The sequence below is a fragment of the Ursus arctos genome, unplaced genomic scaffold (assembly GCF_023065955.2).
Source record: "Ursus arctos isolate Adak ecotype North America unplaced genomic scaffold, UrsArc2.0 scaffold_24, whole genome shotgun sequence".
Lineage (NCBI taxonomy): Eukaryota > Metazoa > Chordata > Mammalia > Carnivora > Ursidae > Ursus > Ursus arctos.
In genome coordinates this window covers 32,517,629-32,536,875 of record NW_026622919.1, presented here as the reverse complement: position 1 = coordinate 32,536,875, position 19,247 = coordinate 32,517,629, and the positions used below count along the sequence as shown (strand labels likewise).

General features: G+C 35.0%; 1 protein-coding gene across 1 annotated transcript in view; it reads right to left on the bottom strand.

Moving 5' to 3' along the window:
* VMP1 (vacuole membrane protein 1) overlaps positions 1 to 19,247 on the bottom strand; it is a 131,586-nt gene that overhangs the window by 54,375 nt on the left and 57,964 nt on the right. Inside the window, exons 6-7 of the mRNA XM_026517472.4 lie at positions 15,534 to 15,701; positions 7,610 to 7,741 (exon numbers count right to left, since the gene is read on the bottom strand). Of these exons, the coding sequence (XP_026373257.1) occupies positions 7,610 to 7,741; positions 15,534 to 15,701 (300 nt within the window). The remainder of the gene's footprint in view (positions 1 to 7,609; positions 7,742 to 15,533; positions 15,702 to 19,247) is intronic.

Here is a 19,247-nt window from a genome sequence, read left to right as displayed (position 1 = left end):
ATATAACTAAAAGATGCCAGTAAAGTTATAGCTTATCAAACAAATACAAATATAGTATCTTTTTATATACGAATAACTATTTATAAAAATGTAACATCCAATTTATAACAATAAAGTGTAAGACAAAACTAACATATTGATATCACTGGGAAAATGTTGGAATGACAAATAAATAGCTAGTTACCTAAAGGTGAGAAAGTTAGATTTCTACATTATATGATAGATAAAAACATTTTAGTAAATATTTAAAGATAAGAGTCAAACCATAAATATACTAAAAGGAAGTATGATTGATTATTCACTGCATAATTGTAAAGGTTCAGGAAGATAATTTGAGACATTACTCCAGAAGGGAAAGTCTAAGATACTAGAATTTTTAAAAAAGTAAACTTGTATTCAAGAAGTAAAACATAATAAAAACACACAATAAACAATGTGGAAAAAACAGCAGAAGCACATGACAAAAGAGATCTCCTTAAAAATGTCAATCAATAAGAAAGTGAGAAATATACTAAATATAAAAAATGGGTAAATGAACGAGTTAGATGAAGTTTTTTTTTTCTTTCTTTTTTTGTTTACCTGTATTTTCAACATGTTATTAAACATACTTTGTAACCAGAAAGAAAGTTGTTATAAAAGGCAAAGATATAGAAAATATTTGATGACACTGAAAAACATTCATAGGATGCTTTTATATTCAAAACAAGTCACAAAGCAATATATACAATTCACTCTTATAGATGCTTATAGAAAAACTGAAGGATAGAGGAATTGTTTTTAAATACACACATAAATTTTCCACAGTGAACTGTGTCACTTCGTAATAACGCAATTTTAAAAATCAGTATCAAATGCCTATGACATACACGTGAAAAAGGAACTTCAGACTAATGTTTATGGTATGATTCTAGTTTTTATTTTTAAAAGTTATATATGCAAAGAAAACAGTCTAGAATGTGGTGATTATTATCCCACTCTGGGAAGTAGGTATGAGGGCTTTCACTTTTTACTTTTACTACTTCTGGATTTTTTCAATCCTATTACTTTAAGCACTTATGTAATTTTAAAATATGCAAATTTAGAAAATAACAGACGCGAAGAGCCTAAAACAAATGTTACTGAAAAGGTAAAAAATATTTTTAAGATCACTATTTACAAATAAAATGACAAAAAATCTTTGTAAATTGTTATAGATTTATTTGCATAGTGAATACCTTAAAAACAAAAACAAGAATGTGTCACAAAAATGAATCAAAACAGCTGAGGTATAATGGATCTTACTTGGACATAGTAATGGTCCACAGTGTTAGCAAGAACAAACAAAAACAAGAACTTATTTTTGCTAAGCCACAGTTAGAAACTCTTCTTTGAATAATGAATTAAAACATTAGTACTCTCTCAGATAATTTATAATGTGGAAAACTGGCAACAGTCCCCCCCAACTATTCTACCCCCACCCCTATAACCGCAAAATAAATAAACGAAAGTTATAAACATCACACAACCCCTTGTCTAAATCTGGGAAAAAGTATACAGAGATAAATATACCCACATATGCTAAAATCTGTAATAAGCCACAAAATTGATGAAAACTGGTAAAAAAAAACAAAACAAAACAATGAAAGGCCATAAAGAAAGAAAAATCAAATCAAATATAGGAGAAAGAAAAAAATTTTAAATTGGTTCTTCACTTTTTATTGTATTAACCTAGAGGAAAATGTTGCTATGTTGTAGTACAGTAAGCAGAGTACTACTAATCTTGATGTCAGAAAATTAGGCTGGGTGCTGGCTCTGAGATTCACTGGCTGTGCGTTCCTGAATGTGCTTCCTGTCCAAATCAGGAAAAATATCCCTACTTCAGAGTTGTACTGCGGCCCTTCATTTAAAGGGCCTTATACATAGTTTTATTGATCTCAGAAAGAAAATCAATAGTTGTCAGGGATGAATTAGTCTTTCATCATATTATTTCACTTAATTATTTTCTAGTTTGACTGCATAATTGGTTGACAGTACATATAACTGCAATTCTGGGTAAAAATTTTAAATGAAATGTTAATAAAGAATATATAATTTCTGATTAAAGGACATGAAACAGAATGCCCACATTCTGCTTACTTGATCTTTCAATATAAGCAGATATAAAATAAGGGAATTAGAAATATATAGTTTATCCTAAAACAGTGATTGTAATTACTGGCTTTACAGGATGAAAGCAGCTAAACCTCATAACTATCAGAAGTATTGTGTGCAGGCTGGTTTCCACGACTCAAAACAAACAAAGCAGAATTAGAGAAGATCCAGTCAAAAAGTAACTAAAATAATCAGGGCCATAACAGATGAACAAAAAAAGAGCTTGCCCTAATGGTAGGAAAAGATTCAAGTATGTTCAAGACTCAAAAGTCTTCAAGAGCTCAAATCATACGTACAAAATGAAGCATAATCTACTTCATCAAATTCTAGAAGATCTGAGTTTTTAAGAGGTTGAGCTTTTAGATGGTAACAAGTTTACAGAATGCATTATTTATAATCCTAGAATCAAAAACTTGCAAAGAATGAAATGAGTCATTCAGTTAGTATTTTACACAATGCAGGAAGTGCTGCGCATGGATCCATGAAAGGTATCACAGAAAGAGATAAGGCATTCATTCTTTTTGAAACAGCAATTCCATTTCTACACAATTAAAACTGATAGGCAGTTGGGTTTTTTGCTTTTGTTTTGTTTCAATATTAAGCCATTGTGGGCCTCAGAAAACGTCTACCGACTGATTCTAAGACAAAGTTTACCTCTGTAGTTTTTCAGCATGACTATATCCTCTTGCCACAGGTGAGACAACTTTTGGATATGTGACAAGTTCATCATTTCCCCCTTTCAAGGAAATAGGTCTAAATTCTTTTCAACACCCTCTTACATTATATAAATTCAAGATCATTTACCATCCCATTCCCCTCCTATAAAGAAATTCTGGTTTGTCAATGTTCTATTCTATTAAAAATGATATCACAGAAAGGTTCCCACTTCAAGATAGCTTGTGGTAGGTTAGAGATGGCTGCAAATTCCTGCTTACTCCTCTCACCGGGAGGTAGGCTCTAATTTGCCTCTTTGAATTTGGGCTAGCTTTAGCGACTTACTTAGCCAACAAAATGTGGCAGAGTAACTGGAATTTCTGAGGTTACATCATAAGAAACCTTGCATCTTCCACCTAAATTCGTTCTGAACACGTTTTTGGAACTCAGATGCCATGATAAGAGGAAGCCCAAGAATCTCCATGAAGAGTAACTTGAGGTCCCAAACTAACAGTCCAGCTGAACTCCCAAGCCAACAGCCAGAATCAATTTGTCATAAACCATCTTGAAAGTAAATTCTCCAATTAACAGTCAAGCCATTTTGAGTAAATTTCATATATGTGAGCACTATAAATGTTTTTGTTTTAAACCAGTAAATACTGAGGTAGTTTATTACTCAAAAATAGATAGCTGGAATACCTCCTATCTTAATAATAACCCCCCAAAATTAAAAGTAGAAACACGAACTCTGTCTTTGATGAAATGAGCATTAATGAAGACAAGGAAAGATGGAAAAAAAGATTATACCTGAGAACCTACAGTGAAGGATATGGAAGAGAAGCAAAGTGGATCTGCATTATAGAACTCCAAAAAGTACCTTCAGCCGAACTGCAGAAGAGGCTGGGGTAGGGCCAAAACCAAGGAGAATGTATGTTATTTTTCTTTTTTTTAAGATTTTATTTATTTATTTGACAGAGAGAGACAGCCAGTGAGAGAGGGAAGACAAGCAGGGGGAGTGGGAGAGGAAGAGGCAGGCTCCTAGCGGAGGAGCCCAATGTGGGGCTCAATCCCAGGACCCTGGGATCACGCCCTGAGCCAAAGGCAGACGCTTAACGACTGTGCCACTCAGGCACCCCTGTATGTTATTTTTTAAGATTAACTTACTTTAGAGAGAGAGAGCATGAGTGGGGAGAGGGACAGAAGGAAAGAGAGAGGGAGAGAACTAGACTCCTCACTGAGTGCAGAGCCTGACACAGGGCTCGATCTCACGACCCTGAGATCATGACCTGAGCCAAAATCAAGAGTCAGCCTAACTGACTGAGCCACCCAGGTTTCCCGAGGAGACTGTATAAGAAGTAGACTCCTAGGTCCCACCCCTACTTAGCACCCATAAAAGACATCAAGTATAGTCTCTAGACAAAGTGAACCAAAGGTTCTGGGCTCAGGACATGGTTATGCAGGTATCCACAGTCTGAACATTAAGTGAGTTAAACGGTAAATCTGTATGAAGAGGAGTCAGGATGGCATTAGCTCCATCAATACCAACACCATAGGTCTGAAGACAACTGAGCAATGACTTCCAAATTCTAAGCTAAAAAAATGATTTTCAACTTGGAATACTACATTCAGGTAACTGATTAAGTGTGAATGAAGGACAAAGCATTTTCAGAATTTCCATCTACTCATTCTTTTTCAGGAAGCTACGGTAGAATGTATTCAACCAAAATGAAGGAATAAAACAAGAAAGAAGAAAACAGGGCCACCTGGCTGGCTCAGTCAGTAGAGTATGCAACTCTTAATCTTAGTGTAGTTGAGTTTGAGCCCCATGTTGGGGGGTAGAGATTACTAAAAAAAATAAAAACAAACAAACAAAAACGAAAGAAGAGATCCAAATGGAAAAAGAAGCAATTATGCAGAGGGAATCCAAGAGAATACAGTCCAGACTGCAGTGCAGGGTCGGGTGTTGGGGGGGAGCTCCTGAGTGAGGACTCCCAAGAAAGAAAATAGAATTGATGCTATCTTACAGGTGTTACCAAGTGGAAAGTGATAATAGAAAGGTGTTTTACAGAGCTGGTAGAAGGGACAGAAGAGATTGAAAAAACTATGCAAATGAAAAAACATTAATTCCAAAACAAAAATTAAAAAAAAAAAAAAAAGGAAAACAACGACAGTATATTAGTTGACTTAACAGAGAACAATACTTATACCTACTTGGCATCCAATCCACAGCATAAAAATTTAAAACTACAAGCATCCTAGACTTATTCTACTTTAGCTTGTTGATTTTATATAGATGAAAAAAGGAGTTTTTGAGATGTTAAATGACATACATTAGCCCTGCCACAATTCCAGATTATTAGTTGTTGCTACTGAAATACTCAGTCATTTAGTCTATGGATGGACATGGTTTCAGTAGTTGGAATAATGATGCCGGCATTCTGAGTTCTGGTTCTAGCTCTACTTCTAAGTGTGTAAAATTAGGGAGGTAACAACTTCTAGATCTGAAGTTTTCTATATTATTAGAAGAACAGTACCTTTCCATACTACTTTAGTTAACACAAGGGTCAAATTAGATACCGGGTTTTAAAAAGCATTAAAAATAGTTAAAAAGTTGTTTATATTAGTAACAATTATTAGCATTAATATAAGCATTATGATGTGAGGAGAAGAGACATAGTATCTGGAGAAGAGGCTGGGGTAGGGCCAAAACCAAGGAGAATGTATGTTATTTTTCTTTTTTTTAAGATTTTATTTATTTATTTGACAGAGAGAGACAGCCAGTGAGAGAGGGAAGACAAGCAGGGGGAGTGGGAGAGGAAGAGGCAGGCTCCTAGCGGAGGAGCCCAATGTGGGGCTCAATCCCAGGACCCTGGGATCACGCCCTGAGCCAAAGGCAGACGCTTAACGACTGTGCCACTCAGGCACCCCTGTATGTTATTTTTTAAGATTAACTTACTTTAGAGAGAGAGAGCATGAGTGGGGAGAGGGACAGAAGGAAAGAGAGAGGGAGAGAACTAGACTCCTCACTGAGTGCAGAGCCTGACACAGGGCTCGATCTCACGACCCTGAGATCATGACCTGAGCCATAGCTCTCTGATTCATTTGTTTTATATTTGGTCATTTGGCTATTCTATATTCATATTTGAAAGTTTTGCTTTCAATTAAAAACTGTAACTATCCTTAGTGCATTTCCACTTAATAATGCCTTTTTAAAAAGCCCATCTGTCATTAAAATACATGTTTTCTGGGGAGTCTGGGTGGCTCAGCCAGTTAAGCATCTGCCTTCAGCTCAGGTCATGACATCAGGGTCCTGGGATCAAGCCTGTGTCAGGCTCTCTGCTAGGCTGGGAGCCTGCTTCTCCCTCTCCATCTGCTGCTCCCCTTGCTTGTGCTTTCTCACTCACTCTCTCTCTCATATAAAGAAAATCTTTACATATATATATATATGTGTATATCTTTACATATATATATGTGTATATATATATATTTAATTTTTTAATGTGTATATCTTTACATATATATATATATATGTGTGTGTATATATATATATATATATATATATTTAATTTTTTTTTCTTCCCCCTTCAGGGTAATGGTTTTTTGAGTCTCAGATTCCACTGAGAAGAAAACTATGAACTCACTTCTCATAAAAATGTGTGTATGCTTATGTGGGCACATGCACTTACAAACACAAAACAATAAGACAATTTTTCAAAGAATTTCATTTCATAGGTTAATAAACAAATCTGGGAAGGGAAATGTATTTTCTATATAATCTCTCAAAAATCTCTCTTTTATATCTTTTTTATTTTTGTCTATGTTGATTTCTACTGTCATTCCTAAGATGGAGACTCAATCAGTTAATAATATTCTTAGGAATTTTCCTGCAAAGAATAAAACACCTATTTTATAACATTAAGATACAGGTTGATATATAGTTTATACTCGGGTATAAAGGCCTCAGCCTCCCCCTGCCCCCCCAACACTGTTAAAGGATAAGTTTATTGTAATTGTCCTCTCTTTCTTTAAAAAAAAAGTGTATATACATGTATAAATACATATATATATTATGTGTGTGTGTGTGTATATATATATATATATACACACACACACATATATGTATGTGTATATATATATTTAAAGTAAACTCCACGCCCAATGTGGGGCTCAAACTGATGAGGCAGAGATCAAGAAAAACACGCTCTACTGAGCCCGCCAGGTGCCCCAAAAACCCTCTTTTTTTTTTTTTTTTTTTAAAGTAATCTCTACCCTCAATGTGGGGCTCAAACTCATGACCCTGAGATCAAGAGTTTCATGTTCTATCAACTGAGCTGACCAGGTACCCTTGTAATTGTCCTTTCTTAATTAGGAGCTCCCAAATAATTTCCACTAAACATGGTAAACTATTTTGACGTTATTCTCAAAAATTTATTCAGAAGTTCGACTATTTGGGACTCACAGCCTGACTCACCTATTTGCCCCCCTTATTTAGTTAGTGGTCTGCTTGGTAATACTTAAAAACGCATAATGGACAAAGAAATGTTTCGGCTCCTTAACTTCACTGGCAACAAAAATTTACCCTTGTTTCTGGCCAGGTGTTTCAGCTTAGTCTGAGTTGTCTCGTGGACTTTCTGTATCTCTCTATTCTAAAATCAAGATTATAATCACTTTTCTATTTCAGCTTTTCAATATTCTATCCCAAACCATGTATTTTTTATTTTTACGCTGGCAGTTTTCTTCTTTAAAGTAACTATTAACAATTTCACCTTAGCCATACTTCTTTAAGGATAATTAAAGTATTCTGTTTTTTTCCTACTGTTCTTACCTGTGCAGTCTCTGCGTGTTCCAGCATTTCTTCGAACTCCTGATATTCTTCATCATCTGGTTCAGCACCTGAGAGGCGAGCTGCCCTGGCCATGAAATATGGAGGTAGCTCTCCAATTGCTGTACCGATACCCTATGTGCAAAACCAAATACTCACATCAGATTCTGTTCCCAACACAGTGACACTAAACAGAGCAAATCTATATTTTTCTACATCATCAAAAGCATGTTAAGATGTATGTGTTAGGGAGGAAAGCATATACTACATAATCAAAAGAACGTAAGTGTGAATCCTGGCCCTAATACTGACCTATGCAATGCCAGGCAAGATGATATAAACTCTTAGACAATACCTGGCGTGTTGCAGATAGGAAATTAGTGTTAGTTCTCTAGCATCTCTACTTATACTGTTATTTTGCCAGTTTTTTTCCCCTTTTCAAATTTTCAAATGATTTGGTAATGAGTATTCACCAGTAGAACTGTCAGATAAAATACTAAAAAAAATGTTTTTCTAGGAAATCTTCTGGTATTTAGGGTGTTGCTTTAATCTCAATACAACTTTATTTTGTGCAGAGTTAAACCTTTCAACAATTTGTGGTCAGGAAGCCCCTTGAAAACTCAACATTAGGATGGATAAATTTTCACCACAGGAAAAATGTTTATTTCCTCAGGACATTGAGTGACTCACGTTTCAGTCACTTTGTGGATTCTTGTTTTTGAAGAGAATTTTTTTTTCAATCAATTTAGGACATAAGGATGAAAACAAAGATAAGAGAATCAGGAACTTGATTTGGACTTAAAATGCTTAAATACAAAATAATAATGTAAAAGGTACAGAGTCTCCAGGAAGATTCTCAACTTTGAACCATCCTTCTCTGCCTTGAGTCATAGTGAATGAAAAAGCTTTGGTAATTCTCAGAAAAAATTTTAGGTCTTTCTATTCACTCTGTACTATGACTTTGTCAGCAAATGCCTTGAAAAGAATCCCCAAGGAACGTTATCAAATTCAAACATTTTGTGTTCACAGTGTTATATTCCGATGTGTGGAATCAACAATCTCCAAATGAAACTGCATTAACCACATGTGAAACAAGAGTTCTGAAAAAGAATATACTTAAGTGCCAGAAGAATCAGGCTATACTTAGAGAACACAGAGAAGAAAGTGAGGAGAGACTATACAACGAAGGATATATGAATAAAACACAAATCATATTTTGCTAAACAAAAAAAGTGAACATTAGTCAACTTCAGAGGATATCAGAGAACCAATTTATTATTTAAAAAACAGGTAAAAGAAAGGAAAGAATCCATTACTTATCCTGTCTTATCTACATGAAAGATATCTCAGAGTAGACAAATTGGTGAAAAGGAGGTTTCTCTTTATAAAAATATTCTAGTCAATAACTAAAGGAAAAAATGATGTGATTGGAATACCCCCAGTTTATAACCCCTAATAAAATAATGGAGTTGTACAACAATGGTGCTAATATCACAAAAAGAAAGACGATCAGACATTATTATACTTTGTGATACAAATACACAAGACTATGAAGTGTATTCTTGTCAAAAAAAGTTTTTTTCAAGACTCTCAATCTAACTATCAAATCAAAAGAAACACAGAGAACAGAGAAACATATTTGAACTACCCTCACTGGGATACAATCAGTAAAATCCAGACTGTGGAAAACTATATTTGACAAACAACACAGTTTCAACAACAAATACATTTGAAACAAAAAACAAGGAAATAAACGCAATCAGAAAAATCTGAACATTAATGGGGTAACTGACTTGAAAAGACTATTCCTAATTTCTCTTAGGTGTGATAATGTTTTTATGTCCTAAGACTGATACATTTACAGATGAAATGTGGTGTGTTATATAGGATAGCTTCAAGATAATTGACAACCAAGTGAAAAGGATGTAGATAAATCATATTAGTGAGGAATTAATATTAGCTGAGGTTGGGTGATAATACAGTAAATTAATTATATAATTCTCTATACTTAAATTTTTTCCCATTACAAAAAATGGGAAGAAAAATTAATTGCAACATTTTATTCAAAACATGAACTTCTCTTAAAACTTTACTGTTAACTCAAATGTTCAATAGTTCTGAAAGCAATCACATGATTCAAACTCATGACAAGTTTCCTTAAAGCTAAAAAGGAAGTAATAATGGATTGAAATGAAATCAAGAGTTACATACTATCTTATACTTGGTTGACCATATTTATTGTTACGGTTTAATTCTGCTCATGTTTTCCCACATTATCAAGAAACAGGAACGATGATCACGAGTCAATACTCTTTTTACGTAAATAAATAAAAGAAATATAGTCATCCAGACAGGTCCTCCAAAACACATTATATTCTAGACATAAAAGTTTATTTAGTCATTTTTCTCAAATTAGATACTGAAGTCCCATAATCTCATGATTCTTACAAAACAATTTTATAATTCTTGCAAAATCAAAACAAAAAAACCAAAACAGAACTATGGAACACTAAAAACTGTCAGCCTAGGTTTAATTAAGGGGAAGAAATAACTGGCTTCCTTATTGCAAAACAAAGAGACAAGTGGTTTTTAGTCAAGCAATAATTCAGAAAGCTCTTCTAAAAACCATGTGGTCCATATCAATTGATTACCCTGAAGTCCCTGCTTCTTGAATTGGAGAAGAGTTTAACATGCACAAAATATGCAAAACCAAGATGGAAATATCTTCCTGAAGTGTCATTTTTTTTAAAGATTTTATTTATTTATTTGAGATAGAGAGTGATCGAGACAGCAGGAGCAGGAGAGCAGAGGGAGAGGGAGAAGCGGGCTCCCCGCTGAGAGTTTCCCAATGTGGGGTACCATCCCAGGACCCTGGGATCAAAAGTGAGCCACCCAGGCTCCCCTGCAGTGTCAATTTTATTCAAAGATTTGGGGGAGGAGAAAAATCCTGAATTTTCACGCTTTTAAAAAGTTCTGTCCAGTGGATTCACAAGCAAATCAGCAGCATTTTGCTTTTCCATGTTGGGAATCTTAAGTTTAATCGTAAAAATCTAGAAAGCAGAAATTTTTATATATGCGGACTCTCAGAAATTACAGTTTTGTATTATTTGTGTATTAATACTTTTTTAAAACAAAGTCATTTTTCTATTACATATTCCAATGACAAACATAAATCAGAGGTTAAAAGCAGAAGTTAGTATACACAACTAATGAATCATCGAGCCTTACATCGAAAACCGGGGATGTACTGTATGGTGACTAACATAATATAATAAAAAATCATTATAAAAAAAAAAAAGCACATTTGCAAACCACTGCAATACAATAAAAATACATTATTTTTTAAACTATTAAAAAAAATTAAAAAAAAATAAAAGCAGAAGTTAGGAGGGTAAGCTTGAAACCATTGAGAAATTCAGGGCTCTTACAGCAATTAAAAAAAAAAAAGAATTATACAATTCTAGTAGAATTATCAAGACTGTTTTGTAAATAAGAGAAAATTTGCTTCCAGTTTCCCTTAGGTCATTTTTAAAATGGCTTCAGGAAGGAATGAAGCTCTGACAGGATACAACACGGACAAAACCTGAACACACTATGCTAAGTGAAATAAGCCCGACATAGAAAAACAAATGTTCTAGGATTCCATTTATATGGGGTGTCTAGATTAGACACTCAAAGAGGCAGAAAGTAGAATAGAGATTATCCCCCCACTCTCTCTAAAATAAATAAATCTTTAAAAAAAAAAACAGTTAAAATGGTAAAACCGATTATGTATATATTACCACAATAAACACTCTCTAACCATAAACACCCTCTAACCTTAAAGGTGATGCTCTTTATCTAAAAGTCAACACACATGCTCTTTTCTTCCCTGCCCTGCTGTCCCGCTTTACTCTTTATGACTCTTAGACCGGAACTGAAACACTGCTTCTTCATGGAAATCTTCCCTGAATCACAAATTAGGGAAAATTTTTGTGTTATACAGATTTCTCCTTCATATTTATATATATATAATTTCCCCATGATATTTACTTATACATTTTTTTCACGATAATTATCCCTCACTAGAATGTAAAGCTCCATGAGGGTAGAGACTGTTCGTTTTGCTCACTCTGAATCGCCAGTGCTTGGATACAAAACAACTGTTATTGGAATTCATGAGTGAAAAAAATCTGTGAAGCCGTGCATTGGTGGTACAGCCAAATTGTGGAAGATCAAAAGATGCAAATGAAAAATATTAACAATGATCAACAATATCAAACAATTCATTTTAGCATGCTCCAAAGACCCAAATGACCAAGTTGAAACTGAGGGTAACCCTGGTCTTTATGTTATAACTGAAAGTACTTTGTATTTTAATGATTTTACTGATTCAATGCATTTATAATGATAGTGAAGTCTGTAAAGATATTTTACTTTGCTAAGTACAATAAGTTTTTAATCAAACAAGACATTCTCTTGAAAAAAACATATGGATTTGAACACAAATGGGACCACATCTGTGAAAGGGTAAACTATAAGAATCAAGGCCAACACATTCTAAATTAAGTTTCTCAACCTCAGTAGCATGGACATTTTATGACTGTATTCCATTTAACCATTTAAAAATATAAAACTAAGTGGCATTAATTGCATTCACGATACTGTGCAGCCATCATCACTATCTATTTCCAATATTTTTCATCACCCAAATGGAAATTCTGCACCTATTAAGCATTAACTTCTCATTCCCCACGACTCTGGTAACTTCGAATGTACTTCTTGTCTCTATGAATTTGACTCTTCTAGACAATTCACATAAGTGGAATCATACAATATCTGTCTTTCTATGTAATGACTTATTTCATTTAACATAATGTTTTCAAGGTTAATCCATATTGTGGCATGAATCAGAACTTCATTCCTTTTTATGGATGAATACTATTCCATTCTATGTATATACTACATTTTTCCCCCCATCCCTGCTCCAACTCTCAAAGAAGTACCCAGAAGTCAAATGCAAGGAAGCTCAAAGAGCCAAGGCTAGCCAGCCCAAGATTTGGAGGCTCCCTCCTACAGGGGCTAGAGTCTGGACCCTGGGGTCTCCACACAGAGTCTAGTAGTAAAAGCTGGTGCAGAATAAGGTGGTTCCCAGAGGCTAGCAATAACCCAGCCCAGAGGGACTTTTTGCAATGGGGGCACCCCTAAGAGAGTGAGGCTGTATAGGAAATGGTGTTTGTTGGTCTTGTCAAAGAGCTCTTTCCTGTAGGCATTCGGAAATGGCACCGTGCACCCCACCCCATAGGAGACCAAGCCTAAGGCCCCAGCTCTGGACAAGACGCCAAAGCAGTGGAAAGCAGCCCATGGCCTGACCACGGCAGTGGATGGTCACCTACATTTTGTTTACCCAATTATCTGCTGAGGGACACCCGGTTGTTTCCACCTTTCTGAAAATATGAATAATGCAGCTGACCAGTGAAGTACAAGTATCTATATTTATACCTGAGTTCCGGTTTTCAGTTCTTTGTTGGTATTTACATAGGAGTGGAATTAGAGGAGGGCCATACGGTAATTTTATGTTTAAGTTTTTGAAAATCCACAAAACTCTTTTCTCCAGCGGCTGAATCACTTTACGTTCTCACCAACAATCTACAAGAATTTCAATTTCTCCACATCCTAACACTTGTTGTTTTCTTTTTAAAAAAACAACAGCCGTCCTAGTGTGTATAAAGGGATATTTCCTTATGGTTTGGATTTGCACTTCCCCTATGACTAAATGATGTTGAGAATCTGTGCACTTACTGGCCATTTGTATAATCTTCTTTGGAGAAAGGTCCATTCAAGTTCGTTGCCCATTTTTTAATTGGGTTGTTTGTCTTTTGTTGTTGAGTTGTAGAAGTTCTTCAAACATTCTGAATATTAAACCTTTATCAGATACATGATTCATGAACATCTCCTCCCATTCTGTGGGTTATCTTTCCACTCTCTTATTAGTGTTCTTTGATGTATAAGAGATTTTAATTTTAGTGAAGTTCAATTTATCTATTTTTTTCTTGTTGCCTAATGCTTTTGATGTCATATTTAAGAAACCACTGCCAAATCCAGCATCATGCAGATTTGTCTCTACATTTGTCTAAGAGTTTTATAATTTTAGTTCATAAGTTTAGGTCTTTGATGCATTTTGAGTTAATTTTTACATAAGGCATAAGATAAGGGTCCAAATTCATTCTTTTGCATGTGAATATTGTTTTCCCAGCACCTTCTGTTGGAAGGAGTATCCATATAAATGTTGAGAATAAAAGGAACCAATTTAAACATAACTTGATATGTGCTGTACTTTATACATGTCACATCATTTCAGAAAAGGAAATACGAGGAGCACTCAGCCAATTAATCAGTATTGATTGACATTCTTGTACTATGTGCAAAGCCTAATTAATGCTGATTGCTGTGAGGGTAATAAATTTAAGGTACATAGTCTATATTTTTTAGGAGCTTAAAATTTATTTGGGAAAGTAAGACACTACATCAGCCAAGTTAACTAATTTAAGGTATGCATGGAGCCAGGCCAAACGAGCACTTCAGACAATATGAACTATAGGAGTTGGAGGAGGCAATTATCACTGCCAGCTGCAATGGAAGTTTTTCTTTGTTGGCATTAGTGTTAATCCATCCATGTAAATCATTTATCAAAGAACAAAAGCAAAACTGAAAACCAAAATCTATATACATGGTCTCTTTCTAGCATGTTCCAAGTATCTTGTTATTTTAATAATATTTTTCATCAAAAGACTAATGTGATCCAATTTATAAAACATATGCAACTAGTACAATGAATTTGTTTCCAGTGTTTATAAAAGAGTAGCAGGAAATATGACAATTTTTCCTGTCTTTCATATTCAACAAATTCAATATATGGCATTTCCCTTATAATTCTTTTAAAATACAACATACTACGTTATAGTATATATACTGTAACACACAAATAACTTACACTAAAAACAAAGACAATAGTTTGGGAAAAAAAAACACACCCAACATACTTGCTAACGTTTAAACAAATGTATGTGAAAACTCTGCCTCTTCTGTGGGTATGATATTCATGCTCATTTTAGTTAAGACTTTTAAGTGATCTGTTCCATAGGTTTTATTTCATAAGACACTGCTAGGGGAAAAAAGTTACAGGGAACATACAACTTAATGAGTCCAAATGATAAAAAATATTTAAATTATAACAGAAAGTCTTTAGCAAAGGAACTATTCCTCAATGATACACACACACCTGAATGAATTTGGCATTATGAAAAAAAAAAGAATGCTTTGTATAGATTAAAATAATCTGCCACTGAACATATAGTCCGAAAGCTTCCCAAAATACACTTAAGCAAACCATAAAAAGAATAAGTGGTACAAATGAAAGTAAGATCACCACAGACAACCATATCGTCTGATACCTCCACTACAGTAAAGTTTGGTTTATTAAGAAATATCTGACCTTACTTCAGTACTATCAACAACTCAGAAAATGAAATAAGCCCTCTAAGAATAAACACAGTATCTGAATATAGGAGAGAGACATATAATGTTTACTAATCTGGGTCTGATATATAACCACTTGCTATGTGTTTATCAAATTTATAAACATTGGTAAAATTTTGCAAAGTAGTACAGTTGCATTATCTGTACTCCTTTTCCCTCCTGTTGTCTACTTGGCATCCATTGCTTTGTGGTACCTATGGCTTCATGCCTTCCTTCTGAATGTCATTCATGAATAGGGAAAACTCTAAAGGGTTTCTCTTACTTGGAAGCAGATAACTGGTAACTTCATGAATTAATTATCTACTGACTTGCTAGATAGATATATATTTGGACTCAATTTCAATGAAGTACAACAAAGTATCAAGACAGTGAGGTTAATTTTAGACAAAGATGAAAACGGATGTCTTACCCACATGCAGGCCTCAATCCTAACTTTTGAGATGATGCTCCACAAAGAAATGGTTCCTTCAATGCCCTCTTCATCTGGACAAATAATCTGATCAGGATAGGGTGGTTCGGGGAAATTAACTGAATTGCATTCATAAGCAGCTAATGTAACTGAAGCTATATGTGGACCCTGTAAAACAAATATGAGAAACCTCTGATGAGAAATACTAAGGCAAAAAGAATTATCAATACACATGTCATTTGAACAGTATCTTAATTACTATACGTAAACAGAAAAATCTTAGCTTTTATTTATTTGTTTTTATTGTGGGGGGGGCAAAGGAAGAGGAAGAGACAGAATCTTAAGCAGGCTCCACACCCAGCATGAAGCCCAACACGGGGCTCAATCTCACGACTGAAATCATGACCTGAGCTGATATCAGGAGACAGATGTTTAACTGATTGAGATACCTAGGCAACCCGAAAAATCTTAGCTTTTAAACAACAGGAATCTATCTAACTAAATATTTCAAGTTGCAGTTGGTAATTTGAAAAAATAATACTTCTCAGAATTTCTTCCTGGCTTGCTTTTTTTAAAAAAATTCAGATTTACTGAGGTATAATTTACATATAGTAAGAGTCACTATTTTTCTGTCTGTAGTTCAAAGAATTTTGACAAATATATTCAACTTTATAATCACAACCAATCAAGATATAGAACATTTCCATTGCTACAAATAGTTCCCTGGTGTCCTTTTGTAATCAATCTCCTCCCCCAACACCAGCCCCTAGAAACCATATAATTTCTGGCTTTATTCTGATTTTATTTATCTATATTCTCATTTGTAAGAATGTTATAGCCTATGATAAAAACTTCCCGTGCCCTACTCTGTTAGGCATAATTTGAGAATACCACTTTTTGTCCTTACTTAAAAACAGTTGGTGAAGTAACTACCTCACTTAACTTCCCCAAAGATAACAGCTTCTAAAACAAAACATAAGTGTGGAACCAATATCAGTGAGTTTTTCTTTTCTTTTTTTTAAAGATTTTATTTATTTATTTGAAAGAGAGAGAATGTGAGAGAGAGAGAGAGATCATGAGCAGTGGGAGGGGTAGAAGGAGAAGGAGACTCCATGATAAGCAGGGAGCCCAATGGGGGACTCCATCCCAGGACCCTGGGATCATGACCTGAGCCAAAGGCAGACGCTTAACCAACTAGCCATCCAGGTGCCCGAATTTTTCTTTTAAAGCAAATTTTTCTATGGAAGCTTTTATGTTGCTGTGCACCTTTATTTTAAAGTAGTACAAAAACTAATAATAATCACACTGGTTAAAATGGGTTAATATTAGATGTGTGATAAAGGCTTCAACACAATCGTTCCCAAGTACACATGTATGCCAAGGTGAGGGGTCTGCATAAGAACCAAGTAGGGAGTTTACTAACAATATAAATTCCTGGGGCACCTGGGTGGCTGTCAGTTAAGTGTCCGCCTTCGGCTCAGGTCATGATCCTGGAGTGCTGGGACTGAGCCCCATATCAGGTTCCCACCTTAGCAGGGAGTCTGCTTCTCCCTCTGCTCCTCTCCCAGCTCATGCTCTCTCTCTGTCTCTCAAATAAATAAAATCTTTAAAATATATATATATATATAAATAAATTCTTGGGTCCCCTATGCATAGATTTATTCAACAGGTGGGGATGGGAACCTGTATGTTTCAAACAAGCTCCTTTAGAATTTCAAATAGGTTAGGTCTAGTAGGCTAGGTTTAGGAACCATTGGGAGAATAGTAAATTAAGGGTCAGAAATTAAACAACCTTGGACAAAGTCACTTAACCTTTCTGGGCCTCAGTTTACTCTTCTGCAAGGCAAAAGAATTAGACTCATAGTTTTATCCAGCTCCAAAATTAAGAAACTCCAAATATAATCAAATATGTGAATAAAATCTAACAATAATTTCCAAAGTTCTCATGAGATGTCAGAGCTAAACCCTGGACATCCTTAACGTGTTGCTCTAACACACAAGGGTAAAGCATACTGTAGATATAGTGGCCGTAGCATAACTTCTAGAGCCAGATGTTCTGGTTCAGGTTCTGGCCTCTGCCATTTACTGAGTCTTGCAATCTATGAAATGGAAATCATCAAATACCTTCAGAACCTACATTCTGGGGATACTGTAAGGTTTAAATCAGTCAACTCATATAAAGTACTCAGATTAGAATAAGCCCTCAAAATGTATTAGCCATTAGTTATTATGAAGAAAAATACTACATATGTAGAATAAAATTTTGTAGGATAATAAATAAAATATATTAAATATTTAAAGTTGCACATTATAAATAATATATAAAATTATGTTATATACATGCTTTTATGTATATAACGCTCTCTATACACATACACACACAGTTTCTATATATAAGAGAGCCTTTTTAAATCATAAGGTAAAAGAATTGTGGTTCAGGGGCCCCTGGTTGGCTCAGTAGGTTAAGGGTCTGACTTTGGCTCAGGTCATGATCTCAGGGTCGTGAGATCCAGCCCAGTGTCAGGCTCCACACTCAGCGCAGAGTCTGCTTAAGATTCTCTCTCTTGGGTGGGGGACTGGGATAGGCCGGTGGTGGGTATTAAGGAGGGCACGTATTGCATGGAGCACTGGGTGTTATATGCAAACAATGAATCATGGAACACTACATCGAAAACTAATGATGTACTGTATGGTGACTAACATAACATAATAAAAAATTAAAAAAAAAAAGATTCTCTCTCTCCCTCTCCCTTTGCCCCTCCCCCCAACTCATGTGCTTGCACGTGCACACTCTCTCCCTCTCCCCTAATAAATTAAATAAAAAATAAATACATAAATAAAATCTTGAAATAAAAAAAAATTGTGCTTCAAAGACAAACGTGCACAGGATGCAACAATGAAGATAAAACTTTAAAGGCCTATTGCCATCAAGATAAAAGGTGATTGGGGTGCCTGGGTGGCTCAGTCAGTTAAGCATCTGACTTTGGCTCAAATCATGATCCCAGGGTCTTGGGATTGAGCCCCAAGTTGGGCTCCCAGCTCAGTGGGGAGTCTGCTTGTCCCTCTTCCTCTGACTCTCTCCCCGCTTGTGCTCTCTCTCACTACCTCTGTCGCTATCACTGTACTGTCTCTCTCTTTCAAATAAATAAATAAAATCTTAAAAAAAGATAAAAGGTGATTTAAAACAAAACTTTTTGTTGCATGTTAGTAGACAAAATATATTCATAAATCTGATCTACGTTTCTCCCTATATGCAATTATGTGCTCAAATAAAATCTAAAAAATGAAGTTCTACACTTAGCACTGAGTAAATTAATTATCAGTTTTTTGGGCACCTGGATGGCTCAGTCAGTTAAGCATCTGCCTTCGGCTCAGGTCATAATCCCAGGGTCCTGGGACTGAATCCCGCTTTGGGCTCCCTGCTCAGTGGGGAATCTGCTTCTCCTTCTACCCTCCTCCCCTGCTCGTGAGCTCTTTCTCTTTCACTCTCAAATAAATAAATAAAATCTTTAAAAAAATTATTGTTTTTTTCTGGACCAAAAAATTCTATGTGAATTTTTAGTCTCTTCATCTTTTTCCTGAGTTTTAATTCACAGAAATCCATAAAGTGATACTTACATTTAAAAAATAATTACATAAATGCTTTTGATCATATTTTCCTTAAAAATTATGATTAACCATGAAATTCACAACTTCTTCTTTGAATACTATATG